Raw genomic sequence first — 15,607 nt, forward strand, 5'->3', positions numbered from 1 at the left:
TATATAATAACTTTAAAAAAATATTAAAATAATATTAGAATAAAAATTAATATATATATATATACTTAATAATAAGATTTATCAAAAAGAAATAAATAAAAATATGAAAATAATACATAAGGGACCGTTTATCGGCGACAAACCTTTCTTTCGTTTTAAATATCCTAGTATTTTTCCAAAGCGGCCTCGGGGTTGTGTAGATCTAAAAGAAAAAGTTTCGAACGACAACCCCTTTTCCTCGGCCAAAATTGTTTTTTTTTTCAAGCACAAAGACGAATAACAACACATGCAAGTGAAGAAAAGAATGAGAAAGGTAAAAGCTTTCACCTTTTATTGCTCCTGAATTGTTTACAATAGCTTCAAAACAATCTATTTGCTCGTATTTTTTCTGGTAATTTCGTATGCCAATCGTGTGTTACAATAGTGAGCTACAATGGCTATTTATAGTGTTTGTGGATCCTATCTTTAGGAGTTTAAAACATATCAAAATTCTATCTTATTTTAGGAGTTGAATCCTAGCAGAATTCTATCTTATTTTTAAGAGTTTGAATCCTAGTAGGACGAAAAATGTGTGTTGACACCATCGAGAGTGTAAATCTGACTGTTCTTGTCATGATTCTTGAGGTTGCCGATCCGAAGTCGATGCAGCACTTTCAGCCAATTGCTCTTCGTACGATTGTTTATAAAATTGTTTCCAAAGTGCACTCATGGAGCGATGTATTGACGATGCTTAGACAGTCTCTGTTTTGCGCCGTCAAATTTTCGACATCATCTTGGTAGCACATGAACTTCTTCATTACTTGTATTCCGTCAATCCTGGATCTTCCTACGATGCAGCATTGAAGTTAGATATGGAGAAAGCTTACGACCATGTCGAGTGGCCTTTTCTTCGATCAATGATGCTCTGCCTTGATTTTGATTCTTCATGGGTTGCTCTCATCATGCCCTGCATGACTTCTGTCTCCTTTTGTATTCAAATCAATTGCCCACTTTTCAAAGAACTCAGCCATGAATGTGGTTTTTGACAGGGTGATCTGCTGTAACCTCCCTGCTTGTTGTGATGTAGCGCTTGGAGTTGCTCATGCCCTCACGTACGAAATTCGGTTAGCATCCGAATTGGTTTGTGATATTGTTATCGTCGAGAGTAATGCCCCTAACATGGTCGCGTAATTGCTCTCACATTCCGCTGGTAAACACCCACCTCGACGAGGCTTGTCGACTGCTAGAGAGAGTTCGAGGGGAAGCAACTAGGGACATCCGACCCTCTCTAAAAATTTAAAATTATAATATATTTTAGATCTTTTATTTATAATTTATTTCTCCTAATATAAATTTTTGCATATACCCTTTTATTGCTTCAAGCACATCATGTTCTAGTTCGAAGTTATATTTAAAAGATAAAGATATTATTTGTAATAAGATTCGAGATTAATTTGTCCATATTAATTGATCTAGATTCAAAATTTGTATTCAAGAACAAAGAAAACAAGATGAAGAGGATAATCGCACTAAACAAGAAGGTTTTTGAATTGTAGAAATTATTTTATTGAGACAAAATAAAGCTGATGAAACGAGTACATGTGGTTAAAAGAAAGAGCATTAGAATGATTGGCAAACAATATAACACTGGCATATATGTTGGTTAGACGGTAATGGTTGACAAGAACACCTCTGTGTCATTGCCCTTGCCCCGTACTTTCCATTAATGGCTTCAAAACAGTCAAACTTTGCAGTAGGACCACATGGCCCTGCTAATGTCATTGTGGTAGGACAAAACTTGATCTCCCCTATTTCATCAACAATACAATAGATTTCTTCGTGCTTTTATTTTGTGTATTTCTACTTCTTTGAATGTGTGCAAATTTCTAAGAGTTCGATATCAAATTTATAGTTGATTTGTGAATGAAGAGAGTAACGTAAAATTTACAGAAACGGACAGTATTAATTGTTTTATCGTTTAAGTCCATATTTATTTGGAATATGTATTTGGCCAGTTGTTTCCTAAAATAAATTTATAATAAAAGGTTTAGAATTTTTAATTTTTTTTTTATTTTTTTAATTTTCTAAATGATGAATTTAACATTTTTATTTGAAAAAAAAATAAAAGGTTTAGAATTTAATTTTGTAATTTAGATTTCGATGAAATGATTTTTGTTCTTCTTATACCTAATTTTACTATATTTTAAGTTGAATATTTATTAATTAAATTATTAAAAACCAAGAAAAGTAATACGTTCATAACATGAATAAGTAAATAAGGAAAGTGAGGTAAATTTTTCAAAAATGATTAATATTAATTACTTATCATAAAGTACGTTATTAATCCATATTAAGCAGTCAAACCTCTAAAACTTATCCTTAACCTATCGCATAAACAAATGGTACATTTATTTGTATTTATTATATAAGTAATCTAATATGATACACATAATGTTATTGAGTCATTAATCATCATTGAGATAATATATAAAAAAACATATCATATATTATTTTTATCATGTGAAACAAATTTAAAAATAAATTTAGATGTTTATTGTTCACTTAAAATTGGATTAATCGATCAAATTGAATTAATCCGGTTAAATGATTAGTAATCACATAAAACAAATTTAGATACAAATCATAATCGTATTTTTCAGTCATGTCAAAGTTATAATACAGTCTTGTTACACAACATAGATACATTTATTATTAAGAATTCCTAGGATGAGGCTATGCATGGTGATCTTATGCAGGTGTTGTTTTGCAAGCTAAGGAGGTTGAAACCTGTTCTAAGGGCTCTTAATAGGGATTGCTATTATGATATTTCTTAGAAGGTTGTTGATAAGAGGGTGCAATTGGAGAGGCAGCAGATCTTGAATTTGTGTAGCACTGGCCAAAATAACACGGAGGCTGAGAAAATGTTGATGCTGCAGTTGGCTGAGTTGGAGAAAGCTGAAAGCTTATTCTATCAGCAGAAGGTGTTAAGGGTTGTGATGTAGGGGTCTTGAGGGAGCTGTTCAACTATTCTTTGCTTGTTGAGACTGATTTGACTAGAGAAGTTGCAAGTTATGAAATAAAGGATGCCTTTTTTAGTCAGGGGAAGGATAAGGCTCATGGGCTTGATGGATTCACAGCTGATTTTTTTAAGGTTGTTTGGGATCTTGTGAGGATAATGATGTTGCAGGAGTGTAGTACTTCTTCACCTCTTCCACTATACATCCTGCTTCTAATTCTACTATTGTCATTCTTGTTTCTAAGGTGCCTAATCCAAGTATGGCCAAGGACTATATGCCAATTTCCTGTTGTTCTGTGATCTATAAGGTCATTACAAAAATTTCGGTTGCAAGGCTTGCCCATCTTTTCCCTGGAATGGTCTCTATGTACTAGTCTGCCTTTGTGAAGGGCAGAAGTATTGTGGACATCACACTCTTTTCCCAGGAGCTTGTAAAAGGGTACAAGAAAAGAACTCTCTCCCCTAGGTGTTCCATTAAGGCTGACTTGCAGAAAGCTTTTGACTCCTTAAGTTGGGATTTTACTCTTGGAGTTTTGGAAGGGTTGGGGTTGATTGCTTAGGTTAAGAGGTGGATTGAAGTATGTATTACTAGATTCATATTTTCAATTTCCTTCGATGAGAGTTTGGTTGGTTATTTCAAGGGCAAAAGAGGCATAAGGCAGGGGGTCCATTATCTCCTTATTTGTTTGTTTTGTCAATGACTGTGTTATCTAGATTACTGAATGAGGCTACTACCAAAAAAGTTTTTCTTACCACTCTAAGTGTAAGAAGCTAGGGCTTATTCATCTATGTTTTGTAGATGATTTGCAAATTTTTTGCAAAGGAAACATTAACTCCATTGTGGGGATTAAGTATGTATTGGATAAGTTCTATGAGCTTTCAGGGTTAAGGCTTAATGCAGCCAAGTCTGAGCTATTTTCTTCTGGCATGACCAAAACGCAATTGGCTCTTCTATATGATTTTAAAGATTGGTTCCTTACCTGTTAGGTACCTTGGGATTCTATTAGTTCCTAGGAAATTGGCAGAGAGGGATTATGCGTGTTTGGTGGAAAAAATCAAAGCTAAATTAGGGTAATGGTCAAGTAAATAGCTTAGTTACGCTTGAAGGGTGCAATTGATTGGTGTTGTATTTTCTAGTAATGCTAACTACTGGTGCAGGTAGTTGGTATTGCCTTCTGTCGTCATCAGGCGTGTGGATAAACTTTGTGCACGTTTCTTTTGGAAGGGGGATGATGTACCTGCTAAGGGAGCTAGGGTCAAGTCGGAGTGCATCTGTGTTCCCAAGTCAGAAGGGGATTATGGGTAAAGAATTTGAAAAGCTGTTATAAAGCTTGTGTGCTTTTGCTGATGAAGAATATCCTTGCTACTGAAGGGTCCTTATGGGTGGCCTAAATTCGTGCTTATGTCTTAAAGGGTAGGAATTTTTTACAGGTGGATTATAAGCCACATTTTAGTTGGATTATATGTTTTAAAAGGCGCGAGGCGCTCCAAGGCGATTAGCTACCCGAGAGCCTCAATTTTTGAGACGCTTTGAGGCGAGGAATTCACGTACGCGATGCGCTTCTTTTGAGTTCCACAGAACCTTTCCCCCTCTCTTGGATTCCAGAAATAATTATATTGACACCATGATCCCCTTCACCCCTACTCGACCCTACAGATTGCCACTGGATCAAAACATCATCCGTTTCAGTTTGCAACTCACCATTCTGCCCCCAATAGAATTCTAACCAACCCACTTAACAGGCCCAGTATGGTTGGATTTCCTAATTGAAGTAGGTGTAACACCATAGTCAACCGAATGTGCAGAATCATCCGAGAATTTTTATTTCTCAATTCCATACTCACGTGCTTCCCACTTATTTTTGTCCTATTATCACTGCCAACTGGCAGCCCACTAACTTCTAACATACTTGTTTTAACATTGCGCCCATCTTCTTGATCTGCCTTATCTTGGCCCAAGGTGACAACCCCCATGCTTAAACTCTTTTCTCTCCCATCAATATAAACCCCCGACACAATCTGCTGCCCTATAACTCCACCTAATAATGTCTCCTCAGAATATAAATGGGTCATTGTACGTGAATCGCTAAAAGCATCGCCTCGTCGCCTCTCGCCGCCTCTGAAGACTGAATCGCCGCCTCATGTACTCGACGTCGCCTTGGTGGTCGGAGGCTTTCTTCTAAACGCCTCAAGCGCGCTTTTTAAAACACTGGTTGGATTTTGAGGAAGTTGTTAAGGCTAAGAGAGGAGGCCAGACCTTTGTTTACTGGAAGCCCAAATTGGGGAAGTATAACAACGAGATGGTTGTGTGGTGAGACTAGGGACTAGAAGGACATGATTGAATGGCAGGGACTTGTGTGGTTTTCTATGAATGTTCCTAAGCATTTTATTATAGCGTGAATAGAAGTTCTTAATAGGTTGCCTACTACTGATCGGTTGATAAAAAAGAGAATTAATGTGGAGGAGGGCTGCATGATCTATAATGTAGAGGACTCTCGAGATCATATATTTTTTGAGCGTGTGGAGTCTTTCCTGAGGCTTTGCAGTATTCGTAGGCTTGGAAGAAACTGAAGTGAAGAGCTTGGTTGGGCTATCTCTCAGTTCAAGGGTAAGTCACTCTTGGTGTACATTCTACATGTGGCTTGGTGTGCTTACATATACTGTATATGGGATAAAATGAGTTATAGACAATTTAAGGGAGTTAAGAGGAGTGTAAGTGAGATTGTAGATATCATTGAAGGCATTGCTCGAATCAAAGTGTATATGAAACGGTTGATATCGCTGGGAACTGGGATTTTGATCTTCATTGTTTCATAGCTTAATAATATGACCATGGAGAATAAGGATTAGAGTATCATGTAAACTCCTTGAGTATTTCCAGGCAAGACCTGCAGTTGATATCGCTCCGAGAGCACCGCCTGCTAAGGCACTGTTTGCTGCTTTCCTAGTAGTTCTCAACTGTAGAGAAGAAAGGAAACAATGAAATTCAAGCAATTTGAGGCGAAAAATATGTTCTAGTATTGCTTCTACTGCAGCAAAATGACAACAACTCTATCTGCATAATACATTATAGCTTACAAATTAGGCAAAACCCCATCAATTAATTCTAGCATATGAAACTACAAGCAGTCCAAACAAAACCGTTTCATTGATAAGATACTGTTTCGAGAACCAAAATCAAAAAGGAAAAAAAATGAAAGGGTGTCAGTAGAAATGATCAAATTTGCTAAAATTTGAACTAAATCAAAGGAACCCAATATCGAAAAACACCCAAAATTGAAAAAGGAAGGAGGGAGATTACTAACGGTGGGGCCATGAAGAGGGTCAGAAGCGATGAAATCCTTAACGTCGGATTCAGAACAGGAGGAAGAGACTGTTCACGGCTGTTAAATCTTGAATAGGCATCGGTGAATGGAAATCTTTCGGCCCAGAATTCTTTGTAAGCTTCCCAGTGCTTCTTCAAGAATGATTCGGATGATGACTCGCCCATTTCTTCGCTTGCTCTGAGTAAGTGTCCTCGGCCTTCTTTCTTCTATATGGGTTTGCAGGTTCCGATCTTGTACAATGATACGGATTGGGAGATGATAACGTGAGGCAGATTTAATATAATGTTATTATATTATCGGTTTTGTTATTATTTAAATAAAAAAATTAATAAAAAAATATTAGAAATATTATTATTTTTATCGATTTTGTTATTGATTTTGTTATTGTTGAGTATTTTATCGAAAATGTTAAAAATAATGATATTTTATATAGAAATAATAATATTTTAATTAATTTTTTACTAATTTTATTATTTAATTAATAAAAAAATCGATAATATTTTTTTTAGTTATACATTAGAGGTGTCACAACTTCTTTTTATTGTCTTTGTAATTATTTTCATTACTTTTACTTTTTATACGATTCTGTCATTGAAATTTATGAAGGCTTAGAACTAGGGTAGCGGAGTAGTGTTGCCTTAGTTTAGGTTTTAAACCATTTGACTTTATACCTTCTCGTAGCTAGCTATCGCTAATTACTGTGCATCATTCTCTTTATGTTTCTTCTTTTTAAATTTAGGTGGGACTTACGTTTCTGTTTATATGCAAAGATTTTTACGAAGGGATTTATTTACAGGGATTACTTCCCATTACAGATGCTCATATGAAAACTGCATATGAAGTCTGTTCAACTATGTATTTATTTATACATGCACGTATTTTTATCTATATTTTTAATTTTTTGACTGTCGAATGTATTCCACGGAAGCTGCTCCCTACTTAGCGTTGGGGACAACCTACTATCCTACCTCCCCCTTACCCCAATACATATGAGAATATGTTTTATCGTTGTTGTTATTGTTGTTGTATTAAAAGTGTCACACTGTAAAATTTTCTGTGAGGATTTTTAGGTCATTTTGGGGCACTTACCAATCAATTGTCACATGTCAAACAATATTTATTGTTTTTTAATAAAAAAAAATGGTTTTCATCAAATAAAAAAAATAAGATACAACAAATATAACACAACTCTAACATAAAAATTTAAAGACCATAAATAAAAAATAAAACCAAAATTTTCTTTAAATACATATTTTATCGTCCAAAAAAAATCTAATAAGTATTAATAATTTTTTCTTCTCTATTTGAACTTGGATCCAATATTGATATAAGTAAGAAGAACAAGAGAACCAATCTAACATATTACTCCGTAAACGATTCTAAATATATCAACAAACTACTGCAAAAAAATTAACTAAATGTAAATTAATCGATCAATAGATTATATATAATTACTTAATATTACCCTAAAAATATTAACATATGTATAACTAAGTGTGAATATCTTAAAATATTAGATGTAACAATTTTCTATACGGACAGATTCTAAAATGGGCAACAATATATGATCCAGTAATAAAGATATGCTTGGGCCTTGTCTGTTGTATCTTTGCATTTACTTGAACAGGTTGTGTGGGCTATTATGGACTCTGAAAATTAAACATCAAAACAATATTTAGGTAAGCTTAGGTCAGCGTCTACCCTCAAATATAAGTAAATAAAGAGTGATTATAAAATAATATTTGTTTAGAATTTCTTTAGATTACTGATAATGTATATAGACCTTATATATATAATTGTATAAATTCGGTCATCAAGAAACAACAACATTATCTTTTACCGTTAAGATCATTTAATAAGTTCAAATGAAGAATGTTTTCGAATATATCACAATTTTAGAATTTATGGTCAACATTGGTTTCCATTCGAAGTTATAACGTATGAATGATTATTCATTATTTTGAAATTATATGGTGAAATTATAATTTTGATTACTTTCCCGTGCTAGTTTTTATAAAAAAAAAAGTATAGTTTTGTGAGAATAAATAGATGATCAAATAGGTAGTTTATAGTTAGAATTATTATAATATTTTGGTAAACTACAAATAGTTTGTAAAACACTCAAATATTCAATTTTTTTTTTTATTTTTTTTTCAAATTGCTTTCATTAAAGCTAATGATAATATCAACTTGTGCTTGAAGTTATATGGCATCTAGGTCTTGATGGATATATATAATTTATATCTTAAGCAAAAAAAAATTATTATGTTTTCAACGAAATGAATTATTTGTAAAAAAAAAGTATTTCCTGATGAAGAAGTAGCCTAGTACAAACAATAATTAATTCTTTAAAACCTTGTGGTTGAGGGTATTTGGACCATTCAATCTTAGGGTTAAAGTTTAAATTAGGTGTGGAACCATCATTTTCTCAATCTTTGGACCACTGGGAGGTCCAAGAATTAACCATAACTATCTCCAATATGTTTAAACAATTTCACATGCCAATATTTAAAAATTACTCGATATCATTGTTAATCAATTGATTTAAAATAGTCAAAATAAATTCGGATTTTTAAATAATCCGAAATAATTATAAAATACTATTTATTCAAAAAAAATTCTTAATTATTGATAATGCACACATATCTTGTAAACACGGTTGTTTGAACTCAAAACCTCTAAAGAGAATAATATTCTCTTTAACTATTGAGATATCTCAATGGGTTCAAAATAAATTCGAAATTTTAAAGGTATATAACTTTGCTTTCGAATATAATGTCTAAATTATTTGAATCTCATATTATCAATGAATCGAATAATAATATATTTTAAACGCATTCAAACTCTTATTCACTTGAATATCATAATAATATTTATATCACTTGAATTAATACTCAATCAATGAATATATAATTAAAAGTTTATAATTACATGTTCGATCCTTAAAATTTAATTAACTGGTGACATTGACACAATCAGACACAATATATATAGTGTATAGATATCAAGTAATATATACTAAATGTTTCCTGTGCATGCACTCTCGTTTGGCACATGCATAACATATTTTCTAATGATCGCTGCAATTAATTGATAAATTTGTTTTCTTTAATTCAAACATCCTGAGTGTTCGTAATTAATTTGTTGCCGACACTGCCAACAACTTGCATGAAATTAATGCAAAATAAGTGCATAAATGGGAACTGATCATATCGATTGAGATGCATTTAGGATGAGTAAACTATGTTCCTATGCTTATTTTTAACACGCATGCATATATTGAATTGCATGTATACTAATATAGTAGATATGTATCTCTAAGTTTGTAAAATTCGATATTCGAATTGATTTTTGCGCATGAATTATTAGATCTATGTGATTATGCCTGTGTCAATGGAGCACTGTCAAAGTGAGACATATAACACCCCAATTCAAAGTACAATACTTGATTTATTTTTGTGGACACATATATTCATAGGATCTTACTTTACATATTTTAATTTGTACACTCTATTATTATTTTGATTTATATTTTTTTTGGTAATCCGGGCTTCGATTTTATAAAAAACGTTTTAAATTATATTTTTGATATTCTGAAATGAAACATGACTCATGATAATTTGCAAATGAATTATATACTTGGTAGTCGTCTTCGTGATCCAATGTAGCACCAAATTTCGGTACTTAAACTATTGTTTTTGTTCTATTTTGGTATCTAATTTTTTCATTCAAAATTATATCTAACGTTTAGTTTAAATTTCAATTTGGTACTCTATCGTTAAAAGATTAACAGAACTACTGATGTGACATTTTTTTTTATTTTTTTCAATAATAATTTGATATTACCTTATGGTTACACGTCAACATTACCATTAAATTTTTAACGGTGGGGTAAGAAAATAAAACTTAAACTATTATTTTGAAAAATAATAAAACTTAAGTATTAAAATAAAGAAAAATAATAATTTAGATACTAAGTGTGTAGTTTATCTTATAAAAAATATTTTTAATATCTTATAAAGAAGTTGACGGTGGAGTTTAAGGATTAGAGGCGCGCGTGAGGTCTCACATCCCAAAAACATTCCAAAGCATAAATATCTCGCCCCTCTCTTCCGCTACAGAAACCAAGGATCGGTTACTCCCACCTCTCATATCATTCCCTTAATCATAATCCACGTAAGATTGTAAGTTGAATTCGTCTAATAATTTTCTTTAAATGGAATCTTTAATATTTAATATTTTAAATTCCAAATTCTTATTACTATATTATTCACCATTCTTTTCGATTAAAATCTTTTAATTCGTCATTTATATATTATCAATATTTCATAAAAATATAACATTAAAAAAAAGAATGAAGATCCACGTCTAATAATAATTACATGAAGAAAAAAATGAGTTGGATGGTTTTAATTGGTGGAATCATGAATTAAGTGTCGAAACTAATTTCTAAAATAATGTTTTATATGTTTGAGTTTTTATCTAAACGTTTCTGATTTATGTTTAGGTCTATTCTGATTTGATTTCTAATTCAGTTATATAATACTATTTATGTTTTAATTATGTATTGACCAAATTACTATATAATTGGATTTTATTATAATTTTAGTTATATTTATGTTAATCTCCTTCGTAGAGAGATATATTATTAATATAAAAAATTAAATCCAAATATTCGCATAATTTTTTTATTATTTGGGTATAAAAAATATTTTATTATTTTATTTGTGATTTATTCGACAAAAAGATATATTATTAATATAAAAAAATTAAATCCAAATATTCGCATAATTTTTTTTAAAATACTAGTAATAATGATAATAATGAGGAAAACAATACCCACTTTCCATCCCCACACTCTCTTCCTCCACTACAGTGTTTATCTCTCCCTCACCCGACCAGACTAGTCCTATCAGATTTTTTTTATACATTTGTCTCTCACAATTCATCATAATTCCATATATATATATATATATATATATCCAAAAAAGAAGAAAATAAATCCAACTATTTTTCTCTCTCTTCATCCCTTTGATCCTCGCTACTTTTTCCATTTCCTTAGCCTTTTGTTCTAGCCTTATAGTGGGGTATATAGTGTTTAAAAAGGAGAGAGAGAACAAGTCGGAACAAAAATGTCACTGGATTCGGCATCTGAACGTGTTTGTTATGTTCACTGCAACTTCTGCAACACCATTTTAGCGGTACAACCCTCAATTCTCTCCTTATCTTCTTCCTTCCTTCTTCTTCTTCTTTTGTTGCAAAAAAAGAGCTGATTTGGCCATGTCTGGTTTGCTGAAATCCATTTGGCTTCTTTCTCTTGAAGAACAAAGTGGGAATTCTCATGGTCTTTCACCAGAATTAAAAAGATGCCTACCATAGTTCATGGATCATGAGATTTTCTTGATTTAACTTGTAAAGTAGCTCAAAGTTCTCATTCTTATGTCATATTTTATGATAATTTTTAGCCTGGTTTTGTCTAAAACAAGCACGAAATACTATACACATACATACACACACACACACACACACATATATATAAAACTGGGGATTTTCTGATTTAGAATTCCTTCAAAAGATTGATCCCTCATAAACAAGCAAGAAGAAGCTTGGCCAAGTGAGTTTCAACACCCAAAGCTTTTTTTTTCAGATGTAGCTATGAGTGACTAGGCTACAGTTAAGTTTTATTTAGGGTTCTTCCAGGTCAAGCTCCAAGTCAACAATGGCGGAGATTCTTTCCTTTTCCCTACCTTTCAAAGTCATATAGTCATGGTATTCCAAAGGCAAGCCTGCCACTCGTTTTAGTTTCTTCCAATGGAAAAATATCGATTGTTATACTACCAGTAAGTCAGTAACCTGATCTTCTTCTACTAGAGCTATAGCATCAAGAAACCCTTACTTAACAGCTTAATTCCTCCACTGAAATTTTGGTTTTAAGATATTTGCGTTCGGTGATCGGTATGTATTCGATGTAATATCAAAAAGTTGTGAGGAGAGGAATCATGGGTAATAAAACCCAAGTGCTGCTTTTCGTCTCTTTCTTTTCTAACCCTCCTTTCATAACAACATTCTCCCTGGAAAAAACAAAATCACATTCACAGGAACACTGCACACAAAGATCAGTAAATCAATCCACCATTCATGATAATTTTTTTCCTCTTTTCTTCTTCCTTTAATCAATGGCCATCTTTGATAGCTCATGACTTTTATGGTTTCCGTTCCGGTCACGTCGTTTTCATCTCTCTCTTACTCTCTTCCACTCTGGGTTTTCTTTTCTTTTTCCTGTTATCATCTAGCTTGAAGTGTCAGGCAGAAAAAGCCAGGCGCACCGAAAGGAAAATACATAATATTTGGGGTTGAGAAAAGTAACAACTAACAAGTCCTTTGTACCTATAGTTATTGCCCCATGTGCGCTGAACAAATGATTGAGTACTTGGAACCTAAATTTCTGGTCTTATTATATATTTTGGCATCTGATGCTATCACTTCTTTATCTTCCCCATCTACAATTAGTGTTGCAGGCAATGGGGATTACTTTATCATGTTCCTTGAGTTTGGATATTTTTCTAAGGTTTTGATATTATGAAATCTCGAAGGATATTAATCTTGGGGCCTTGATTTCTTCTTAGTGTTTGATCATATTGTACTATGAAGTAAAACATTCTCCAATGTTTATCTATACATATATACATATTCATAGCTGCCTCTGATCAGTTCTCAGTCTCTCTACTTTATTAAGCTTGCAGGTGATTTATTATAACATTTCCAGAATGGTAACATTTTGCAGGTTAGTGTTCCATACATAAGTTTGTTCAATATTGTGACTGTTCGATGTGGGCATTGTGCCAATCTGCTGTCTGTAAATATGGGAACTTCACTTCAAACAGTTCCCATTCAAGATACTCAGGCATTCAAAGACAAAGAGTGATCAAAGTTTGAAAAAAAAAAACATTGTTTTTGTGGATACCTAGCCCTTTTCAGCTGATATTATACACTGCTGTGCTAAAAAACAATTACAATGAAACAATAATGTTGTTTCAGTTGATTTGACATCTTTCCTCTTCTTGTTTCTCCCCAAAGTCAAGTTTCAATGCTATTGCAGTGTTTTTTTTTAAATGGTATCAACAAAAGCTTTGTGGGCCAAATTAAATTAGACAGGGATTGTTTGGATGATTTACTTGTTTTTGCTTTGTTTTGAGTGGAGTTGAAGAAACAGCAGACCATAAACATTGATCAAGATCATCCAAATAAGGACTGTGGATCGTCTTCAAAATGCAGCAAGCAGTTTTCTGCATTTGAGTCTGCAGAACAAGAAGCACCAAGAATGTCTCCTATTCGCCGTCAGTCTCCCTCTCTCCCTCTCTCTCTTATACATACATACAAGAACAACACACATGCATACATACATATATATATGTATATTATATGTATGTATATCTCAACAGCTTAAGCAACTTATATGATATCTCCTTTCCAATCATGGCCCCTACAAGATGGTGACATTACATGGCAAGTTTTAACTCCTCATTAAGTAGTAACAGTTTCCTACACCGCACCCTAAAAGCATATCAAAAGTTGCCCCTACAGCATACGTTAAATTATATCTTTATCACGAAGACTTCATATGCTTACATTTGCATGAAAATGGACCACTATTGAGAAACCAGGGCTACTACTAGCCTTTACTGTCAAGTTTCACATGCCACAAATGCTGATGTTGCCTATTATTTTGGATTATAAACAATCCCTGGAGTTTGATAAAAGAACCCTGAACCCAGAGTTCTGTTTAATTAAGCTTTAATTATGATTATATTTGATGATCTCTATATGTGATGAAATAATGCAGCCCCTGAGAAGAGGCAACGTGTTCCTTCTGCGTATAACAGGTTCATTAAGTAAGTTAAACCAAACTTTCATGGCTACTTGATTATATAGGAATAACCAGTGACGATGGAATCTTAAAATTTCAAATTCACATATATTTTAAATATATATTTTTTAATATTTTTTATTGATAATATGTTTTTATTATCTAAAATTTTATAATTTCTCCCTCTAACATAAAATTTTGTCTCTGTCCATGAGGATAATGGATCACAGACCATCTTTCTCACACTCATTTTCTTTTGTTGGATCATATATTATATTTAGGGAGGAAATCCAAAGGATTAAAGCTAATAATCCAGATATCAGCCATAGGGAAGCTTTCAGCACTGCAGCAAAAAATGTAAGTTATTCTTTCGCTTCTGCATATTATATTTTATTCTTCTTCGTATAATTTTTCACTTTCTAATTTTACTCTAGGTCTATATTCTATGTTAATATTTACATATTCACAATTCACTATTTTTGCTCAAAATTAATTCTCATTTCTGTTATTTTTTCTTCACATTTTATATTTACTATTATTATTGGCTATTAATATATGAGTTTCGCTCAAAATTATATAATACTTTTAAAAGTTAATATATTATTATTATTTTTAAAAAAATAATATATATTATTTATAGCAATAATATTATATTAAAAGCAATAGTTGATAATTTCCTTGTTCAGCTTTGTGCTTCATTTCCTATGCATTGATGACATTATCAGTATTGATAGTTAAGACCAAGAGAAGAAAAACTTCAATCTTCGAATTATTTGGATTTGGTTGAGTTTCGCATATGGATAATGGTTATGTTCATGGTTTGGCTATATATATATATATATATATATAAGGAAAACTTGCAGTAATGGTTTTGACAGTCATAATGGTAAATGGTGTAACTAAGAAGACGAATGCATTTGCAGTGGGCACATTTTCCACACATTCACTATGGGCTAAACAAGCAAGCAAAACTGGAGCAGTCATTTGTAGATCAGGCTGCTCAAAAGTCTAACCGCTACTACTGAACACACAATGACAACTTTACCAGCAGAAGCTGGTCCTCTTCTTCATCAATATATATATATATATATTACAAAAGGAAGTGAAGTTTGGATGAAACTCTCCTAAACTATATTGCTAGGAAAGGCCTCACCTTGCTATTGTGTGTTTAGCAGTTTTCATTTTTCCTGTGATTGCATTTATATATGTTGAACTCAGATACCATGACATTATTTGTAGTGAATAATATGTTGCAATTTCTTTAGGTGACAAATTCTGGCGAAAATTTTTGATCATCTTTTGCCATGAGTGTCTTTCCCCTTATAATTATGGTAGAAGGTAAAGTAAAGATAGTGATCTTGTTAAGAGAGAAATTCTTGAAGCTTTTAGAATATATTATGAATTGAATGTACTTTCACA

At 32.4% G+C, this 15,607-nt stretch overlaps 2 protein-coding genes and 1 pseudogene across 2 annotated transcripts; 2 read left to right on the forward strand and 1 right to left on the reverse strand.

Annotated features, from left to right (window-relative positions):
* The first annotated feature begins 567 nt into the window (after positions 1 to 567).
* Positions 568 to 4,301, forward strand: LOC120199964. Its single transcript, XM_039200918.1, has 9 exons — positions 568 to 678; positions 735 to 969; positions 1,067 to 1,119; positions 2,817 to 2,960; positions 3,080 to 3,145; positions 3,241 to 3,303; positions 3,385 to 3,536; positions 3,983 to 4,066; positions 4,184 to 4,301. Exons 1-9 carry the CDS (start codon positions 568 to 570, stop codon positions 4,299 to 4,301), a joined length of 1,026 nt encoding a protein of 341 aa, XP_039056849.1.
* A 1,473-nt stretch (positions 4,302 to 5,774) lies between these two features.
* Positions 5,775 to 6,563, reverse strand: LOC120199950 (annotated as a pseudogene).
* Positions 6,564 to 11,363: 4,800 nt separating this feature from the next.
* LOC120199991 (putative axial regulator YABBY 2) lies at positions 11,364 to 15,261 on the forward strand. The gene is made up of 6 exons (XM_039200948.1): positions 11,364 to 11,522; positions 13,106 to 13,225; positions 13,529 to 13,658; positions 14,165 to 14,213; positions 14,470 to 14,545; positions 15,112 to 15,261. Exons 1-6 carry the CDS (start codon positions 11,454 to 11,456, stop codon positions 15,211 to 15,213), a joined length of 546 nt encoding a protein of 181 aa, XP_039056879.1. The 5' UTR covers positions 11,364 to 11,453; the 3' UTR covers positions 15,214 to 15,261.
* The last annotated feature ends 346 nt before the right edge of the window (positions 15,262 to 15,607 follow it).

The sequence above is a fragment of the Hibiscus syriacus genome, unplaced genomic scaffold (genome assembly GCF_006381635.1).
Source record: "Hibiscus syriacus cultivar Baekdansim isolate YM2019G1 unplaced genomic scaffold, ASM638163v2 tig00005856_pilon, whole genome shotgun sequence".
In the NCBI taxonomy this organism is placed as follows: domain Eukaryota; kingdom Viridiplantae; phylum Streptophyta; class Magnoliopsida; order Malvales; family Malvaceae; genus Hibiscus; species Hibiscus syriacus.

Coding starts and splice junctions, on each gene's coding strand:
- LOC120199964 (XM_039200918.1), top strand. CDS start 568: ATGTGTGTTGACACCATCGAGAGTGTAAATCTGACTGTTCTTGTCATG. Junction 970..1,066: donor CATGACTTCTGTCTCCTTTT/GTATTCAAATCA, acceptor GTTGTGATGTAG/CGCTTGGAGTTGCTCATGCC. Junction 4,067..4,183: donor AAAATCAAAGCTAAATTAGG/GTAATGGTCAAG, acceptor TGTCGTCATCAG/GCGTGTGGATAAACTTTGTG.
- LOC120199991 (XM_039200948.1), top strand. CDS start 11,454: ATGTCACTGGATTCGGCATCTGAACGTGTTTGTTATGTTCACTGCAAC. Junction 13,659..14,164: donor AAGAATGTCTCCTATTCGCC/GTCAGTCTCCCT, acceptor GAAATAATGCAG/CCCCTGAGAAGAGGCAACGT. Junction 14,546..15,111: donor TCAGCACTGCAGCAAAAAAT/GTAAGTTATTCT, acceptor ATGCATTTGCAG/TGGGCACATTTTCCACACAT.